The sequence below is a fragment of the Coregonus lavaretus genome, assembly GCF_964263955.1.
Source record: "Coregonus lavaretus genome assembly, chromosome: 19".
NCBI lineage: Eukaryota > Metazoa > Chordata > Actinopteri > Salmoniformes > Salmonidae > Coregonus > Coregonus lavaretus.
Genome location: NC_140006.1, coordinates 22,850,054 through 22,871,766, shown reverse-complemented (window position 1 = coordinate 22,871,766; position 21,713 = coordinate 22,850,054). Strand labels below are relative to the sequence as shown.

Genomic DNA, 21,713 nt, shown 5'->3' with positions numbered 1-21,713 from the left:
TTGTTTGGGTTGCCCAAAAAGTTACATATTGCAACTTTAACATAATGTAGACCCTTCAGAATAGCATAGTGGAGAGATTCACATCAGTTGCTCTAAATGCAGTAGACATCTTCTAAGAGCCTGAGGGTACCAACAAAAGGAACGCTCTTCTTCAATCTGATAGGATCTACTTGTACTGTGGGTGAGCAAAGACATGCATGAGAAGTTTACGTGAGTGAAGTTTACCTGATCTCTGTGCTATAACTTGGCGTACTGTACCTGTACCGTACATAGGAGCATTGCCCCATCGAGCTTTCATCTCTTTGACATCACACGCGCATCACTTTCCCCACACTTCAAAACCAATCAGCCTCCATCAAAGGTTACTGCCATAGGGGGGCGAGGGGGGCAAGCCCGCCAGGAATCAAGAGCTGCTACCATCACCATGCCAAAGCTGCCAGTTTAAAAGTGCTAAAATGCTAATCTACCCGTCCCAAGGTCTTTCTCATACAAGCATTGACATTCTTTCCACTGTATTTTTTCAGTCCGAAGGAGAAAAAGGGATCGTACTAGCCTCCTTTTAACCTTCTTGTGTAACACAACTTGAAGGTGAATGTTTTGCAAGGTTATATGCATCCTCCTTAATGACACTAACATGAATCTCTCAAGTTGTCAAATCAATCAATTAAGCAGTCAATCAGTCAATCACCTAAAAAGTCACAGTGATTGACCTAGTTTTGGCCATCAACGATAATCCATTTTCTGGAGGAGTTTCCTCTGTTACAAGAAATCACATGGCGAAAGAGCAGAAAATGATTTCTTCAGATGTCCATGTACTGCACAACACTAGGGAGTTTATTTACCAATCACCCCAATGTCTTTTGGATGCATACTCTGTTCAGTATTTCAAGGAAATGTCGATAATGCCATGCTGTTTGGTAATGGCCAGTGTTGCCCAGTGGCTCGTGGGATTTCCCCAGCGGTGGAGGCTGGACTGGGCTGTCGTGGCTGGAGCTGTATCGCCATGGGGGCATCTGCTCCCCACCCTCCATGGCTCACATGTCACCCTGTGACAAGACAACATTATTGATTCACACCACTACATCCGCTTCTGTGTGTGTGTATGTGTGTGTGTGTGTGTTTATATTTGTGACTGTGTGCGCGAATGGCTTCTATTTGGTCAGTGAACCTCAACAACTCTTTGGCTTACTCTTCATGCCATAGTCTCCCTACGAGATCTTGGCATAGCTATGATAAGGAACATATAATTGATTGTACATTGTACAGCGGTAGCCAATAGCCATTGTTGCCCTAGAAATAATGAAAAAATGGAATTTTCCCTGCCAACCTTTTTGGAACAGGTCCCAAAATATCCCTAGTAGCCAGCTACTGGGCAGAACCATTCAACCTTCCCCACATTGATATATAATGGGACTCATTGGAGTTTGCCCAGTGGCAAAGTCAACTTGCATCTCAATAGACCTCTCATTATCTAGTTCCAATCGTGGCTAGAATTACGGAACAATCTTTTTATCTCCAACTTCAAATAGTTCATTAAAGGCACATAGATTATTTTAAATAGGTAGGGTTTCTGTGTTGTTAGTGCTAGTGGTGCCATGATACTGTGCAGTGTTTTATTCATACAATTGCATATATTTAGAGGCCTCTCACATGGCCCTGCATTTTTCAAGGATCTCTACTGTCACCTGATACTGCAAGCCAGGTCTTGAGGTAATAAGTGTGTGTACCCGAGCGCGCGAGTGTGTGTGTGCGCGTGTGTGCGCGTGCGTGTGTGTGTGTGTGTGTGTGTGTGTGTAAGGTATCTCCCCATCACTACATCAGCAGCCCTGGGGCTCTATTTGATGGATATCCATTTAGTGTCAAGAGTTTATGGTACCCATATATTATTCATCTACGGTAGTGCCTAAGAGCAGCACAGTACAGCATAATGGAAGAATAGGTAAATAGACACAAGCACATATAAACAACCAGGTCAAATACATAGTGCTCTTCTTTAACACACATACACACACACACATACACATACACACACTGGCAATGTACAATCACGTGGACAACATCTCATATATGCAAGCATAGTAGACAACCATGGAATAACAGGCCAACAATAACACAAACACACATATAGACACAAACACACTGATACACACACACGGAAACAGACACACAATCTACTGCTCTGGTAGTCTGTGTATGAACTATGCATGGCCTGGCCGAAGCGATTGTCCACGAATGAACAAACTGTCCAGCGCCATCCACACCCTTGGCTGTTCTGGTCACTCAGGAAAGCTACACCCAGGACCTCTCTCATTATTTATGTACAGTCTGTTCCTAAACTGAAGACATTCCAATGACTCTCCTGAGAAGAGCCAGAAATAAGCACAGGACAGGAGGGGTGTGGAGGGCCTGGGGGAGAGGAGAGAAGGCAAAGGACCAAAGGCCATATCCTCTCACTCTTAACATGCCCTAAACATGCCCACAGAAACAGTCACTTTAACTGTAATATCCATTCACAGTTAGCTAGAAAGTGTAGGTTATATATGCGAGCTCATTTCAGAGAGTTAATCTGGAGCTCAGGTGACTGTCATGAATGGAAAAAAAAGTTGTCCTTCAAACAGTTCTATGTTTTTGATTGATTTACTATGTAGCGTTACGTCATACAGAAATGAGTGCAGTCATGTCAGGGGAAAAATATGCAACTTTATCACTCAGTGACAAACCCAGTAGGGCTAGTTGCCCCTCTTTAGAAACTCTAACAGCAGCAGAAAGGCTAGTGAGGAGAAAAGAGAAAGAGAGTGACTTCAACAGGCCTGGTCCTGAAAGAGTGCACTGTAAAAAAGCCAACTTAACCAATTGCTTAATCAGCATTATTATGTGAATTGAGTGGACTTCAAAAGGACAAGAGTTTGAGTATATGTGTTAATGTGTTTACTCAGAAAACTCTTCTCGAATTGAGCTGCATTTTAAAAAGCTTGTTGATTAAAATAACAAACTAATGTTTGCCTTCGGAAGGCAACATTGTAAGAAAGCCAACTTAACCTTGGGCTGTGACAGTCATGGTTGTGGTCACCGTAATAATTGTTCAAATATATATATTTAAAAATATATATATATATATATACACTATCAGTCAAAAGTTTGGACACCCCTACTCATTCAAGGGTTTTTCTTTATTTTTTAAAATTTTTTGACATTGTAGAATAATAGTGAAGACTTCTAAACTATGAAATAACACATATGGAATCATGCAGTAACCAAAAATGTGATAAAACAAATCAAAATATTTTTTATATTTGAGATTCTTCAAATAGCCAACCTTTGCCTTGATGACAGCTTTGCACACTCTTGGTATTCTCTCAACCAGAATGTGTGTCTTCTTAAAAGTTAATTTGTAGAATTTCTTTCCTTCTTAATGCGTTTGAGACAATTAGTTGTGTTGTGACAAGGTAGGGGTGGTATACAGAATATAGCCCTATTTGGTAAAATACCAAGTCCATATTATGGCAAGAACAGCTCAAATAAGCAAAGAGAAACGACAGTCCATCATTACTTTAAGACATGAAGGTCAGTCAATACAGAACATTTCAAGAATTTTGAAAGTTTCTTCAAGTGCAGTCGCGAAAACCATCAAGCACTATGATGAAACTGGCTCTCATGAGGACCGCCACAGGAATGGAAGACCTAGAGTTACCTCTGCTGCAGAGGATAAGTTCATTAGAGTTACCAGCCTCAGAAATTGCAGCCCAAATAAATGCTTCACAGAGTTTAAGTAACAGATACATCTCAACATCAACTGTTCAGAGGGGACTGTGTGAATCAGGCCTTCATGGTCAAATTGCTGCAAAGAAACCACTACTAAAGGACACCAATAAGAAGAAGAAACCTCTTGGGCCAAGAAACATGAGCAATGGACATTAGACCGGTGGAAATTTGTCCTTTGGTCTGGAGTCCAAATTTGAGATTTTTGGTTCAAACTGCCGTGTCTTTGTCTCCACATGTGTATTTCCCACTGTAAAACATGGAGGAGGAAGTGTTATGGTGTGGGGGTGCTTTGCTGGTGACACAGTCTGTGATTTACTTAGAATTCAAGGCACACTTAACCAGCATGGCTACCACAGCATTCTGCAGCGATACGCCATCCTATCTGGTTTGGGCTTAGTGGGACTATCATTTGTTTTTCAACAGGATAATGACCCAACACACCTCCAGGCTGTGTAAGGGCTATTTGACCAAGAAGGAGAGTGATGGAGTGCTGCATCAGATGACCTGGTCTCCACAATCCCCCGACCTCAACCCAATTGAGATGGTTTGGGATGGGTTGGACCGCAGAGTGTAGGAAAAGCAGCCAACAAGTGGTCAGCATATGTGGGAACTCCTTCAAGACTGTTGGAAAAGCATTCCAGGTGAAGCTGGTTGAGAGAATGCCAAGAGTATGCAAATCTGTCATCAAGGCAAAGGGTGGCTATTTGAAGAATCTCAAATATAACATATATTTTGATTTGTTTAACACTTTTCTGTCATGGGCCTCTCACTCCACCGGGTTACCACCTTAATTGTCTTCCACTCTGCTCACCACTCTCTCTACTCAACCTAACTAGCTCCACCTGTCCCTGCTCTGCTCTGCTCTAATTACTCTGCCAGCTGCGCTGCATTACCCACTACCTCTCCCAGTATTTAAGGCCCTGTCTTTCAGCTCTCCGGTGTCAGATCGTCTGCAAAGCTCACACCCGGAACCTGTTTGCTCGCGCTTCTGGCTCACCCTGGGTTTGTGACCCCGGACCTGCCTGTTTTTTGGATACTCTTCTGCCTCAGGAGATCCAGACCTGCTTCTGCCATTACGACTCCTGACTACTCTTCAATCCCGGTAACTCTGACCAGCCTTCTGCCTTGCTACTACGTATTTTGGATTTCCCTTGAACTGTACTGCTGCCTTGTTTCATTCCGCCCTGTTGTGTCTGTGTCTCCCCCCCCCAGGACTTCTGGACCACCCACCACCGGCTTCATAGGACGCATCGCTGCCACTGGGGGGGGCACAGACCCAGCACATTGGACGGGATCCCTGTTACCCCTGGAGCCTTCATTCACTCCCTACTTCCCTTTTCCCTTAAGTTTAATAAACTTTCTGGTGTGACGCAATTGTGGTCCTCTGGTCGTCTGTCTGAACCGTGACAGTACGATCTGACCATTATGGACTCAGCGCACACCTTCCCCGACATGGAAACCGATGAGCATGAGCAGCAGTTCCAGCAGCAGCAACAACAACTCGCCATGATCATTCAACTCCTCACCAACCTTACCCCAGCCAGTCTGCCCACCAGCCCTGCCCTCGAGTTACCTGCCCCGGTCATTGCAGCCGCTGCTCCGGAACCCAAGATTGGAAACCCCGAGCGGTTCAACGGCGACTCAACCCAGGTCCGGCCATTCCTGACTAGCTGCCGACTTCAGTTCTCCTTGCAGCCAAGGACCTTCGCCACGGAGGGGGCTAAAGTTGGGTATGCCATCACTCACCTGACGGGCCGAGCTCGACTCTGGGGAACAGCAGAGTTCGAACGTCAAACCCCCGCATGTGCAATCTTCGACCTGTTTGCTGAGGAGATGCTGAAGGTGTTTGACCTGGATTCACCCACCGCAGAGGCGTCTCGTGAACTGTTCAGTATTCGACAAGGCAGACGTACAGTCGCAGACCATTCCATCGACTTCCGAACCCTGGCTAGACGAAGTTCTTGGAACACACCATCGTTGGTGGACGCGTTCTTCCATAGTTTGGCTGACTATATCAAGGACGAGTTGGTCTCCCATGAGCTGCCTTCCACTCTTGATGAAGCCATCGCACTGACTGTCAGGATCGACAGAAGGATACAGACCCGTCGTCGTGAGAGGGGGCGCCAAGGTCCACCTACTACCGGCATCCGGAGAGATCCGACTGGGCTCCTGACATCTCTGCCCCCTCACCGACCGTACGACTGTGCCATCGACCTCCTCCCTGGAACAGCTCCTCCTAAGGGTCGTCTTTATTCGTTGTCTGCTCCTGAAAGAAAGTCCATGGAGGACTACATCAATGGCTCTCTGTCCACAGGATTAATCCGTTCATCTTCATCTCCTGCTGGTGCTGGCTTCTTCTTTGTGGGGAAGAAGGACGGATCTCTTCGCCCCTGCATCGACTACAGGGGACTCAACGACATCACAGTAAAAAACCGTTACCCTCTGCCTCTGCTCACCTCTGCTTTTGAGTTGCTCCAGGGAGCCACTGTTTTTACCAAGTTGGATCTCAGAAACGCTTACCACCTAGTGCGGATCCGGGAGGGAGATGAATGGAAAACCGCATTCAATACACCAACAGGCCACTACGAGTATCTGGTTATGCCTTTTGGCCTCACCAATGCTCCTGCTGTGTTCCAGGCTCTAGTGAATGATGTACTGCGGGACATGTTAAACAAGTTTGTCTTCGTTTACCTGGATGACATCTTAATCTACTCCAGAAACCTGTCTGAACACACCCGCCATGTCCAGCAAGTCCTTCATCGTCTTCTGGAGAATTCCCTCTACGCCAAGGCAGAGAAATGTGAGTTTCACGTCAAGACAGTGGCCTTCCTGGGGTACATAGTGGCAGAGGGAAGTATCCAAATGGATCCTGCCAAAGTATCAGCAGTCACTTCATGGCCAGTTCCGGAGAACAGAAAGAAGCTGCAACAGTTTCTGGGGTTTGCTAACTTCTATAGGAAGTTTATCCGGAACTACAGTACCGTTGCTGCCCCTCTCACTGCTCTAACCAGCACCAAGCAGCCCTTCACCTGGACCCCAGCAGCCGACAAAGCCTTCAGTACCCTCAAGGTGAGGTTCACCTCCGCTCCCATCCTCCAGATGCCTGATGTGGACCGGCAATTCATTGTGGAGGTGGACGCCTCGGATGTGGGAGTTGGTGCTGTGATTTCTCAGAGGGCTGCGGAGGATAGGAAGCTCCATCCCTGTGCCTTTTTCTCACGTCGGTTGTCCCCCTCTGAGTGCAATTACGACATAGGGAACCGTGAGCTGCTGGCTGTGAAGCTTGCCTTGGAGGAGTGGCGTCACTGGCTGGAGGGGTCCACCATTCCATTTCTCGTTTGGACCGATCATAAGAACTTGGAGTACATCCGCACGGCCAAACGGTTGAACTCCAGGCAGTCCCGCTGGGCCCTGTTCTTCACCAGGTTTAATTTCACTCTGTCATACCGGCCTGGATCACGCAACACCAAGCCAGACGCCCTCTCCCGTCAATTCCAGAAGGATGACACCCCCTCCAAGGACCCTGTGTCGATTCTGCCAAGTCCCTGCATCGTTGCAGCTCTGACCTGGGCTGTTGAGGAACAGGTGCTGGAGGCTCTCCGTAACCAGCCAGGTCCCAGCACTTGCCCAGCTGACCGCCTTTTTGTCCCCGAAGACCTGAGGTCCCAGGTCGTTCAGTGGGGACATGACTCCCGCCTAGCTTGTCACCCTGGCTCCACCCGCACTTACAACCTGCTCGCCCAGAGGTTCTGGTGGCCCTCTCTGAGGAGGGATGTACGGGAATTCGTCCAAGCCTGCCCCATCTGCAACCAACACAAGTCGTCCTGCCAGCCCCCAGCCGGATTGCTGCAGCCCCTGCCTGTGCCCAGACGTCCCTGGTCTCACATCGCCCTTGACTTTGTCACAGGGCTGCCCCCTTCAAGGGGCATGACCGTCATTCTCACCATCGTTGACCGTTTCAGCAAGATGGCACACTTCATTCCCCTCCCCAAGCTCCCAACCGCCAAGGAGACCGCCCAGGTGGTCCTGGAACACGTCTTCCGGATCCACGGACTGCCAAAGGATGTAGTTTCTGACCGTGGTCCACAATTCTCCTCCGCTTTTTGGAAGGAGTTCTGTCACCTGCTGGGAGCCACAGTCAGTCTGACTTCCGGATTCCATCCCCAATCCAATGGGCAGTCAGAGCGGGCTAATCAGGAGCTCGAGAAGGCACTGCGATGCATGACTTCACGCAACCCCCACTCCTGGTCGCAGCAATTGACATGGGTGGAGTACGCACACAATTCTCTGACCTGCTCTGCCATCGGTATGTCCCCTTTCCAATGTGTTTATGGATACCAGCCTCCTCTATTTGCCAGCCAGGAAGAGGAGGTTACTTGCCCATCTGCACTTGCTTTTGCCCGTCGATGTCGCCGCACCTGGTCACAAGCCCGAGCCACACTCCTCAGATCCGTTGCCAGCTACACTACCGGGGCCAACCGTCGGAGAATTCCTGCTCCCACCTACCATGTTGGTCAAAGGGTGTGGTTGTCATCGAAGAACCTGCCACTCAGGGTGGAGTCGCAGAAGCTGGCACCTCGGTTCATTGGCCCATTCCCTATCATAAGAGTGATTAGCCCAACTGCTGTCCGGCTCCAACTGCCTAATTCCCTGAGGGTGCACCCCACTTTCCATGTGTCTAAGATTAAGCCCATCCATGAGAGTCCGCTGGTCCCTGCTGCGCCGGGTCCTCCTCCTCCACGGCTCGTCGATGGTGGTCTGGTTTACACCGTCCGCCGCCTGCTTCGGTCCAGACGGAGGGGTAGGGGTCTCCAGTACCTCATTGACTGGGAGGGCTATGGACCTGAGGAGAGGACCTGGGTGCCAGCTAGTCGGATTGTGGATAGGACTCTCATCACCGCTTTCCACCAACGGCATCCTGATCAACCTGCAATCCGTAGGGGCCGCCCCAGAGGGGTCCCTAACCGTCCTGCCCGCTCGGCTTCCTGTCCTGTGCCTGATCCTGTCTCGGGACCTGTCCCATCTCCCGACCACGGCCCTCCGGCTTCCTCCGAGGATGAGGACGTTCACTCGGACCGTTCGGAGGAGTTCTAGCCCTCCTCCGGCTCCCCTCCTCCCGCCCGGCGTGGTGTTGCTCTTGGGACTTCTGGGGCCGTCCCTTGGGGGGGGGGTTCTGTCATGGGCCTCTCACTCCACCGGGTTACCACCTTAATTGTCTTCCACTCTGCTCACCACTCTCTCTACTCAACCTAACTAGCTCCACCTGTCCCTGCTCTGCTCTGCTCTAATTACTCTGCCAGCTGCGCTGCATTACCCACTACCTCTCCCAGTATTTAAGGCCCTGTCTTTCAGCTCTCCGGTGTCAGATCGTCTGCAAAGCTCACACCCGGAACCTGTTTGCTCGCGCTTCTGGCTCACCCTGGGTTTGTGACCCCGGACCTGCCTGTTTTTTGGATACTCTTCTGCCTCAGGAGATCCAGACCTGCTTCTGCCATTACGACTCCTGACTACTCTTCAATCCCGGTAACTCTGACCAGCCTTCTGCCTTGCTACTACGTATTTTGGATTTCCCTTGAACTGTACTGCTGCCTTGTTTCATTCCGCCCTGTTGTGTCTGTGTCTCCCCCCCCCAGGACTTCTGGACCACCCACCACCGGCTTCATAGGACGCATCGCTGCCACTGGGGGGGGCACAGACCCAGCACATTGGACGGGATCCCTGTTACCCCTGGAGCCTTCATTCACTCCCTACTTCCCTTTTCCCTTAAGTTTAATAAACTTTCTGGTGTGACGCAATTGTGGTCCTCTGGTCGTCTGTCTGAACCGTGACATTTTCTGGTTACTACATGATTCCATTTGTGTTATTTCATAGTTTTGATGTCTTCACTATTATTCTACAATGTAAAACATAGTACAAATTAAGAAAAACCTTTGAATGAGTAGGTGTGTCCAAACTTTTGACTGGTACTGTATATATATTAATTAAATTTTTCCTATATTTTCTCCTCTCCTCCGCTCCTGACTGCATGTGCTGGAATTGAAATATAATTAATAGAAAGGACATCCCCATTCAAGCCAATGATGGCATAATGGGTGGACTGACAGCCATTGTAAAATGTAATGCCATTGTAAAATTCAACTCAACTGACCTTAGAAAAAACACATTCCATTGCATGTGCCACATCTGTTAACATCATTTGAATGAACATTCTACATTACCATGGAAATTATTGCATCACAATACTAGGCAGCCATAGATGCGGTAATGGAATCAATGGAACGTTCCATTGACCAGATTGGCGCACGTTCAACAAATCTGATCTAACAAAGTGGATATTCGTCAAATCTGTCATGATTTATGTATTGTAACATGCCCACAATGTGCTTACTTAAGTCTGATTTTGATATATTTGGCCGTTTTTGCTGCATAACATGTAGCAGTTATCCCTTTTCTGGTTTAGAAGAAGTGACTGCTAAATGCTAACTCCCGTTCGTATAATATGGTTGGCATAGCTAGCAAACAGAAATCGTTGATGGTAGTCAAAGTCGTTTTTACCTGTAATGTAATTGATTGGTAACGATGACATGAACATGTATTGGGGTTGACATCCATAGAAGCATTATACTTAGATTTGTACTTCAACATAGTGTGAAATAAACATACTGTATAAACAATAGCTTAAATGTAGGCACATTTTGCTGGGGGGCAATGAGGAGACTCGGGATCTTTCCCCCACGGCCCTTTCCCACATGCGTTTCCATGGCAATTCCATTGTTTTGGTCAAGTTCAATTGACCTCTTTACCACGTCTATTGCGAGTGTACCCATGAGTTTAACAGTCAAATTGGCAGGGTTAGAGGTTCCAAGATCTATTCATTCTATTTCTATGTGTGCTGCTGCTGCATTGTTGGGGGTGTTTGTTGCCTAGGCAACCGAAGACTTGTTTGTTTGTTTCAGCAAGGAGCAACAAAGTTTAATCACGTTGTTAAGAGTCCATGTTTTAGCCGAAACAGACTCAACCGTACGAATGCCTGGCCGTCCCATCTTCAGTCAGCTGTTTGTTCCACACAACAACATCTTGTTTTTTTTAACTGTTATGACCGTTATTTTCTTTTCATGATGGTCTTTATCCATAACCGTCGGTTACATGGTTATACGGTAATTGTGCCAGCCCTAACTAAATCAATTACTTAATCTGTGTTATTATGCGAGTTGAGTAGACTTCAAAAGGACAAGAATTTGAGCTGATGTGTTAAAGTGTGTTTACTCAACACACTCTGCTCGAAGTCAGCTGAATTTGAACAAGCTTGTGGAGTAAAATTACAAATTAATGTTTGTTCAAAACAACTGAAAACCATGCTCATCATTATCATATTTCCCAGCATGCTCTCTTGCAGGTAGATTTTTCAGAATTGTTTGTTTCAATACCTGTTTTTGCATGTACTTTGATTGGTTGATTAATCTTATGCTACACAAACATAAATAACATACATTTTCTAAACTAATCCAATCTGTTAGTAGTTGGACTTATTGCACTCGTTACTGAAATGGCTGTTCCAGTTTATATGATTTAAGTATTCTCATTAATCAATCTTCCTTACCCCGGCAGTCATTCTGGATGCAGGTTGTGGGTGATTAAAAAGTTCCAATTGATTGCTATCCTCACTCTGGTTAGATCTGGATAAGAGCTTCTGCTAAATGACTTAAATGTAAATGTAATTCCAATAGGAATTACACATCACTTTGCAAGCCAGCATAATGTGACTTGCAGGCTTGATGTGGCCTGTAAACCAGGAGTTTCAGACCACTGTTTTAGGGTGTAACTAGGCCCTCAAAGAATGGCCTGATGATATATGTAATGTATTGCCATAAATAATTTTATTTTAAAGATAACATATTCACTTAGACAGTAAAACCATTGAATACAACAACCATGTCTCTGTCGCTAAGAAATACAGTCATTGGTGGTAACTACAATTCACTCAAAAGGCAAGGCACTCTGGGAAATATGCAAATAAGGTAGAATATATTCTCAAATTGATTGTATGTTGGTTCAGCTATATGCCCAAATGTTGAGCAAACACAGAATCCTATTGCAGCTGGTTGCCTTACAGTTTTTTACAGTGTGTATTCATGTCAGAAAGGTCTGAGTAAGAGAGACCTGGCTCTGTCAGTAGGGAATGTTTTTGAGATTACAGCATCTGACTCTCTCTCTCTCTTTCTTTCTCTCTGCTGATGAGTGTAAACAAAGTGGCAGATGGTGAGCGACCGATGCCCAATCAAACTCTGCTTCGACACTCCACTCCACAGAGGGGTACAACAGAGGGGGTAAACTTGGCTGCTCCAGCTAAGGCTAAGCTCTTACATGCTTTTTAAATCTCCCTTTTACAACCCCACTCCCATAGTCCACAAGTCCACATCCGCAGAGACTGTGAGTCTCCCCAACATTTAACAATAGTTTTGGGGTTGATATATGGTTAGATAGCATCTGGATCTGTTGATAGCTGTATCATGCTTCTGAAACCCCACCGATCATCTCTGGCTAATGGCTGCACGTTCCCATTCCGCACTATATATGGTATGGTATTCCATTTGGGATGCACCCAGGTCTCCATTGTCATCCAGGCGCAGGAGAAACTGGTTCTCCCTTTCAACCTGTGCTGACATGTCACCCTGATGGAGATTAATGACTTCCCAACTGTCCCTGTTCCCCTCATCCCCGAACAGAGGGGGAAAGGGATAGGAAGAGAAGATGGGGAGCAGACAGACCATATGCCCACAGCAGCACAGTATCCTAGCAACACCTCCCCCGCTCAACCCCCTTATCCTGTTTCTGGGAGTACCCTCTCCAGGACTGACCCAATCAAATTTGATCTACATTATTACGACAAACACCTGCCCTTAGACAAGACCACCTGGTTCACAGCACTCCACAGACGACCCCGTCCGTGGTGTTAAGACTGGCCTGGGTGACTTCTTCCTGTCTCCCACCCTCCAATCACCTGCCTCTAACTCCCTCAAGAAGGGTTTTCCAGGTGCTCTCATCCGTCCTCTACCCCTCCTCCTACTGTATAAAAACCCCAAACAAAATAAGTAGTTAGAAGAGTGAGAGGAGTTCAGTGTCTTGAAATAAACTCGGAACCTTTTGTGAACCAGACGTTATTTTTAAACGTTAAAAACATAGGCCTATGTTAAGGTTAACCCATTATTTTTGCAATTGTGTTAACTGTAGGCCTGGACAAGCTGTGGGAGCTGTGTTGTATTTTAGCAGAGCACATTTTGGCCAGACCCCCCTCCACCCCCTCAGCCAGACTACTCCCTGAGGTTAAGTGTGTCAATTCAGAAGAAAGTTGGCAGTCGTCTGCCATCCTCGGAGCCACTATCCAATCGCTCATTATTTACTGAAAGTCCCACAAATAAACACAGGTGTGCCTCATCCACACGTGGGTGGACACAGGGCCAAAACATTATTTCTATGTGGCACTGTCTGTCTGTCTGTCTGTCTGTCTCGCTCAGAGACCTTAATATCCAATCAAAATAAAGGCCCTTTTAACCAGCTGCAATTACTCTCGCCACAAACGACAGGAAATAGTGAATTTATCCAGTTGAAAAAACGAGGACAAAAAAGGCACAAAGACAGGACAGGACAACACAAACGTAAGAGCTATACAGGGACCAAGGTGAATCTGGAGGAGTTGGGGTGTGTGGGAGAGTAATGATCATGACAGAATGTGAGCCATCCCAACCTAGACGGATTACAAACAATTGAGACCTTGTTATAGATTTGTTTTGGGCAAAGTATATATTCGGCACATGTACCGGTGATTCCATGATTCCCAAACTCAACAACAGCCAGTGAGCCATACCTATTTAGAGCTTTGAGACTGTCTCCAAAATAACAGGAAGCATGCGGGTGGCTGATGGAGATGCTTTCCACACCACTCTCATGTGTCTAAATGTCACTAGGTTAATTAACTTCCCACTTCTCTCTGTTTTTAGAGGAGAGGAAAACATCAACATGCAGATTGAATAACCTCAGAGTTAGACACACAATAGCACAATGTTCCCTACTTATTGCTGGTGACCCTATAATACCTCTGCTAGTTAATATTCCATATTAATTCCAATACCTTTTAGAACATTCAGTATCTAATTATCTTTGACCAAACAACAGAAAACTAACCCGGTTTGGAATGTATGGTCACCTTTATGGACACCTTTATGGATACCTTTATGGACACCTTTATGTCTCAGTATCTACAGTGCCTTTGGAAAGGATTCAGACCCCTTGACTTTTTCCACATTTTGTTACGTTACAGCCTTATTGTAAAATTGATTAAATAGATTTTTTCCCCTCATCAACCTACACACAATACACCATAATGACTAAGCAAAAACTGGTTTTTAGAGAATTTTGCTAATTTATTAAAAATATAAAACGGAAATATGACATTTACATAAGTATTCAGACCCTTTACTCAGAACTTTGTTGAAGCACCTTTGGCATTGATTACAGCCATGAGTCTTCTTGGGTATGACGTTACAAGCTTGGCAAACATGTATTTGGGGAGTTTATCCCATTCTTCTCTGCAGATCCTCTCAAGCTCTGTCAGGTTGGATGGGGAGCGTCACTGCACAGCTATTTTCAGGTGTCTCCAGAGATGTTCGATCAGGTTAAAGTACAGGCTCTGGCTAGGCCACTCAAGGACATTCAGAGACTTGTCCCGAAGCCACTCCTGCGTTGTCTTGGCTGTGTGTTTAGGGTCGTTGTCCTGTTGGAAGGTGAACGTTCGCCCCAGTCTGAGGTCCTGAGCTCTCTGGAGCAGGTTTTCATCAAGGATCTCCCTGTACTTTGCTTCATTCATCTTTCCCTCAATCCTGACTGGTCTCCCAGTCCCTGCCGCTGAAAAACATCCCCACAGCATGATACTGCCACCACCATGCTTCACCGTAGGGATGGTGCCAGGTTTCCTCCAGACGTGACGCTTGGCATTCAGGCTAAAGAGTTTAATCTTGGTTTCATCAGACCAGAGAACCTTGTTTCTCATGGTCTGAGAGTCCTTTAGTTCCCTTTTGGCAAACTCCAAGCGGGCTGTCATGTGCCTTTTACTGAGGACTGGTTCCGTCTGGCCAATCTACCATAAAGGCCTGTTGGTGGAGTGCTGCAGAGATGGTTGTCCTTCTGGAAGGTTCTCCCATGTCCACAGAGGAACTTTGGAGCTCTGTCAGAGTGACCATCGGGTTCTTGGTCACCTCCCTGACCAAGGCCCTTCTTCCCCGATTGCTCAGTTTGGCCGGGTAGCCAGCTCTAGGAAGAGTCTTGGTGGTTCCAAACATCTTCTATTTAAGAATGATTGAGGCCACTGTGTTCTTGGGTACCTTCAGTGCTGCAGAAATTCTTTGGTACACGTCCCCAGATCTGTGCCTTTACACAATCCTGTCTCTGAGCTCTACGGACAATTCCTTTGACCTCATGGCTTGGTTTTTGCTCTGACATGCACAGTCAACTGTGGGACCTTATTTTAGACAGGTCTGTGCCTTTCCAAATCATGCCCAATCAATTGAATTTACCACAGGTGGACTCCAATCAAGTTGTAGAAACATCTCAAGGATGATCAATAGAAACAGGATGCACCTGAGCTCAATTTCGAGTCTCATAGCAAAGTTTATTTTTTCTTTTTTTTTACATTTGCAAAGATTTCTGGAAACCTGTTTTCGCTTTGCTATTATGGGGTATTGTGTGTAGATTGATGAGGAACATTTTAATTTGATCCATTTTAGAATAAGGCTGGAACGTAACAAAATGTGGAAAGAGTCAAGGGGTCTGAATTCTTTCCGAATGCACTACACCTAAGATGTCTGAGAGCATCACATAATATGAGCTGAATTATACACATCAGGGTATTTCCCCCCCTGAAAAGCAAAAGTATTATGCTAGTGTCTGTGTGCATTGTTCAAGTGTGTCCGCTAGATCTCTGCAACATTCTTAATTTAGCATGAACAGTATTGGTATTCATATTACATTTATAGTATTTATGTGAAATTTTTCTGGCATGACCCGAAGCGCACTCACTTCTCTATAGCCTCTGTCATCACATCAGAGACCACATCTTTTGGATGTGCAATTTTCGCCACTTATCACAAGGCCTGGCAAAATGACCCAGAAAATTGTTTACATATACTTTCCCATAATCCGGAATTATCCAATGGATTAAAAGATTCTCTTCAGTTCTCATGGATATGGCACATGAAACCCTGTCGTCTCAACCACAGCCTTGAAACATCACTGTTTATGCTGACCTACATACAAAAGTACATAGTTAGACTGGGATTCGGGTATACAAGCTCCAGAGACCTCTCACACACAGACAGACACGGCATCCACAGCCTGATCCACTATCCCAGGCACAGGTTTCAAAAGAGACAAAAGGACTCCAACTGAACCAAAATGCACTGGAGGGTGCACATTACATGTTAAACATACAGCCTGGCTCAAGTCTGTGGCTCTGTACTCCTGGGGGCCCCTCTCTCCTCTCTGTGCTTCCCTTTGATATGTGGCACAACCTGCCACCTTCAGTAGCAGAGGAGACTCAAGGGGAATGTTAAACGCTCCTTTCTTTAGAGATGAAATGCTCCACATAAATCATTGATTAGCCTCTACCCCTACCATACCCTTCTCCATCTACCACCTTGCTTCTGGCTAGATAGCTGAAACGGTGCAAACGCATGTTATTTTCTCATTAAGAGCACTTTTGCCAATTAGGGACACATTTTTTGGAGTTTGGCCTTATAGCTGTAGAGCTGTAGAGGAGAGCAGTCGTAAAGGAGTGGCCACGCTGTTCATCTTCAGAGAGGAAATAGTGGTAACAAAAGAAAAACAGAACAGAGGATGTTGTGGGGCTGGTAGTGGTGGATGTGCATTTGGTGATGCATGCTCAGATATTTGGTGATAAATGCATTGTGTGTGTGTGCGGGTACGTGCATATCCATTTGTATATGTGCACTGTGTTACTGTGGATCCAAATCAAGTATTCAAAATGTGTGAGTGTGTGTGTACAGTATATATTTAGTATGGGGATCTCATCTTTTTTTGTCTGGAAGTTTCCTTGGGTCATGTAGAACTCTGACAAGTGGTCCTCATCTCTTGTCCTGTCTCGCCCGGGGCTGGTAGCCTACACTATTAACTTGATGTCACCCTTTCCCCTGACATGTGTCTGTTCTGCTCTGTCCTGCCATGGATGGGGAACTAGACAGATATAATGATCCTGTCCTACTAGTGCCTCAGCCACTCTGTGTACAGTACAGACTGTTCTCTGCAGATAGTGTGTCACAGACATCAATGTGTGAAAGCAGTATAGTGAATAACAGCAGTATAACAGGCATAACCTAGGCTACAGGACAAAATAAACAAAATAAAATGTAATATGTTTTATTTTCACATACACTGGTTAGGTGCAGTGAAACGTGTTGTTTTACAGGGTCAGACATACTAGAGCAAATGAGGGTTAAGTGCCTTGTTCAAGGGCACATCGACAGATTTTTCACCTTCTCTGGCTCAATGTAGACAAGAAACATGTAAAATATCTTTAAAAGCAGCTCTCAGGATGAAGTATTTTATGGTATCAAAAGGTTAATTTAACTTATTGTTTGTATTTTGAGATCAAAGCTTGCTACCCCCCCCCCCCCCTCCGTTGACTGTAGCCAGCAGTGTCAGATGCCCCCCCCCCCCCCCCCCCCACTCTCCCTGGAACTACAAGGCATCTGACACTGCTGGCTACAGTCAACGGAGGCGGGCAAGAGCGTAGGGAGGTGTGACAGCGACGGTAATATTTCATTGGCCAGACATGCTAGACAAACAGCCACAACATCAAATCAGGAAGACTAGTAAATTATGTCGTTCATATCCAGACGTTCCCACCGCATCATGCGTAGGCTAATATAAACTAAAGCAGATTACACGTACCCATCCCCCGTTCTCCTGAATCCAGCTGTGCAGTGGTCCATTTAGATACTCTGTCATCCACCCGGCGATGTGATCCACCTGCGACGTCATCTCCTTGTTCACGCATTCCACGCATATTGTGCCCCCGAATTCGAAGAAGGCGATAATCCGTCCCCAGTTAACCCCATCCCTGAACAGCTCGTCTATCACCTCTCTAAATCTCCTCTCTGCGGTGGAGGATGTGAGATACAGCTGGTGTGACATCTCTGCGAAGTCGGGTTGGTACAGTCTTTCGAGTTCGTCCCCGGCCTCACGCAAAACTCTGTGAATAGCTGCATGCGGGTCCGGTTGGGAGAGCCATTTGGAAAGATGGGGGACGCTGCCCGGTCCGGCGTTATTGGCCCCGTGGCACCGCCGTGCCAAACCCGGCGGAGGAGAAATCATCGACCCATTATTAGCAGCACCTTCCTCCTCCTCGGCGTCCTCGAAATCCCACGCATATCCTCGTTTCAAGAGTTTGTGACAAATGTACTTTTCCACTATAAAGCGGTTGTCGTCGTCTGCCATTATGATTGCCACTGATAATGACCTCCAAAATCCTAGTTTTTAAGAATAATACATCATACTTGTAGATATGCACTTCATCGCGCAATACATCAGATCAAACGAAAAGTGTATTTCTGATCAAATGTTCTGGTCAAGTTTTTAGCATAACCTACACTTGAACAGTGCAAAACGAAACACTGGAAAGGGAGCGATGTGCGTGGATTGAAAAACGGCCCCTTCAACCAACTAGGCTGAAACCGTGAAAAGTCCAAATATAGCCACGTCAGAATATCCAAATGTTCCCAATTGTGCTCTCAAAATAAAATATTCGAAGCGTTGGTCAAAAAGTGGCGACAGTTCCCTTCTCTGTAGACTACAAATCTAGACAGCTAGAAATACGGAAGAGATACAAATATTATCCATATGCACATCATGCACACTACAAATACATGACCGAAAATCCACATATGAAGGTCAACGTCGCATGCATCCAGAATATGATACCGAAAAATATTTTACGCATACAGAGAGACGTTTTGAGTGAGGACTGTATCCCACAATTGCTGCCTGTTGTACACTCTTTGCTGCTTTGCTGGTGAGGTATTTCTTATGTCAGGGGCGTTTCTAGGATTTGAAGACATTGGGGGCTTAGCCCAAAGCCAGTAGGGGGGTCCGGGGGCATCCTACCCCAGAAAAAAAGAAGGAATTTCAAGAGCTAAATGCATGAATTTGGTGCACTTTGAGATGAAAATTTCAACATTAGAAGTTTAAAAGCCTGAATTTAAAATTGATTAAATTCACCCCATAATGACAAAGTGGAATTATGTTTTTAGACATTTTTACAAATTAATAAAAAATGAAAAGCTGGAATGTCTTGAGTCAATAAGTATTGCATGAAATCATCAACATGTATTGATCACATCTTTACTAATGCTGCAGAAATGTGCTTGAAAGCAGTATCCAGATCCATCGGATGTAGTGATCACAATATAGTAGCCATATCTAGGAAAACCAAAGTTCCAAAGGCTGGGCCTAATATAGTGTATAAGAGGTCATACAATACTTTTTTTTATAGTGATTGCTATGTTGTTGATGTAAAGAATATTTGTTGGTCCGTGGTGTGTAATGAGGAGCAAACAGTCGTTGCACTTGACACATTTATGATATTGCTTATCCCAGTTACTAATAAGCATGCACCTATTAAGAAAATAACTGTAAAAACTGTTAAATCCCTGTGGATTGATGAGGAATTGAAAAATGGTATGGTTGAGAGGGATGGGGCAAAAGGAATGGCAAATAAGTCTGGCTGCACAACCGATTGGCAAACGTAATGCAAATTGAGAAATCATGTGACTAAACTGAATAAAAAGAAGAAGAAACTACACTATGAAACAAAGATAAATTACATAAAGAATGATAGTAAAAAGCTTTGGAGCACCTTCAATGACATTTTGGGGAAAAAGGCAAACTCAGCTCCATCATTCATTGAATCAGATGGCTCATTAAGCCTACTAGAAAGTGTGTGCACTCAGGCCTGGAGGGAAGCAAAAGTCATTCCGCTACCTAAGAATAGTAAAGCCCCCTTTACTGGCTCAAATAGCCGACCAATCAACCTGTTACCAACCCTTATAATTATTTTTGAAAAAATTGTGTTTGACCAGATACAATGCTATTTTATAGTAAACAAATTGACAACAGACTTTCAGCACGCTTATAGGGAAGGACATTCAACAAGCACATCACTTACACAAATGACTGATGATTGGCTGAGAGAAATTGATGATAAAAAGATTGTGGGGGCTGTTTTGTTACACTTCAATGTGACTTTTCACATTATCGATCATAGTCTGTTGCTGGAAAAGCGTATGTGGTATGGCTTTACATCCCCTGCTATATTGTGGATAAAGAGTTACCTGTCTAACAGAACACAGAGGGTGTTCTTTAATGGAAGCCTCTCCAACATAATCCAGGTAGAATCAGGAATTCCCCAGGGCAGCTGTCTAGGCCCCTTACTTTTTTCAACCTTTACTAACGAAATGCCACTGGCTTTGAGTAAAGCCAGTGTGTCTATGTATGCGGATGACTCAACACTATACACGTCAGCTACTACAGCGACTGAAATGACTGTAACACTTAACAAAGAGTTGCAGTTAGTTTTAGAATGGGTGGCAAGGAATAAATTAGTCCTAAATATTTCAAAAACTAAAAGCATTGTATTTGGGACAAATCATTCACTAAACCCTAAACCTCAACTCAATCTTGTAATAAATAATGTGGAAATTGAGCAAGTTGAGGTGACTAAACTGCTTGGAGTAACCCTGGATTATAAACTGTCATGGTCAAAACATATTGATACAACAGTAGCTAAGATGGGGAGAAGTCTGTCCATAATAAAGCGCTGCTCTACCTTCTTAACAGCACTAACAACAAAGCAGGTCCTACAGGCTCTAGTTTCGTCGCACCTGGACTACTGTTCAGATGTGTGGTCAGGTGCCACAAAGAGGGACTTAGGAAAATTGCAATTGGCTCAGAACAGGGCAGCACAGCTGGCCCTTGGATGTACACAGAGAGCAATCATTAATAATATGCATGTCAATCTCTCCTGGCTCAAAGTGGAGGAGAGATTGACTTCATCACTACTTGTATTTGTTGAAAGCACATGTTGAAAGCACCGAGCTGTCTGTTTAAATGACTAGTACACAGCTCAGACACCCATGCATACCCCACAAGACATGCCACCAGAGTTCTCTTCACAGTCCCCAAGTCCAGAACAGACTATGGGAGGTGCACAGTACTACATAGAGCCATGACTACATGGAACTCTATTCCACATCAGGTAACTGATGCAAGCAGTAGAATCAGATTTTAAAAACAGATAAAAATACACCTTATGGAACAGCAGGGACTGTGAAGGAACACAAACATAGGCATAGACACATGCATATATACACATGATAACATACGCACTATAGACACACGCACACATGGATTTTGTGTTATAGATAGTGTGATGTGAAACCTGTTATGAATGTATTGTAATGTTTTTAAAATGGTATAACTGCCTTAATTTTGCCGGACCCCAGGAAGAGTAGCTGCTGCCTTGGCAGCAGCTAATGGGGATCCATAATAAATACAAATACAAAAGTATTCAACCCCTTTGTTATGGCAAGCTTAAATAGGTTCAGGAGTAAAAATGTGTTTAACAAGTCACATAATAAGTTACATGGACTCACTCTGTGGGCAAGAATAATGTTTAACATGATTTTTGAATGACTACCTCATCTCTGTACCCCACACAAACAATTACAGTTGAAGTCGGAAGTTTACATACACTTAGGTTGGAGTCATTAAAACTCGTTTTTCAACCATTCCACACATTTCTTGGTAACAAACTATAGTTTTGGCAAGTCGGTTAGGACATCTACTTTGTGCATGACACAAGTAATTTTTCCAACAATTGTTTA

The 21,713-nt window shown here is 45.1% G+C and overlaps 1 protein-coding gene across 1 annotated transcript in view; it reads right to left on the bottom strand.

The window, feature by feature from the left end:
* LOC311146620 (apoptosis regulator Bcl-2-like) overlaps positions 1-18,825 on the bottom strand; it is a 38,612-nt gene extending 19,787 nt beyond the window's left edge. The window contains exon 1 of the mRNA XM_084183150.1: positions 17,725-18,825. Within this exon, the coding sequence (XP_084039276.1) occupies positions 17,725-18,270 (546 nt within the window). The 5' untranslated portion in view covers positions 18,271-18,825. The remainder of the gene's footprint in view (positions 1-17,724) is intronic.
* Between the last annotated feature and the right edge of the window lie 2,888 nt (positions 18,826-21,713).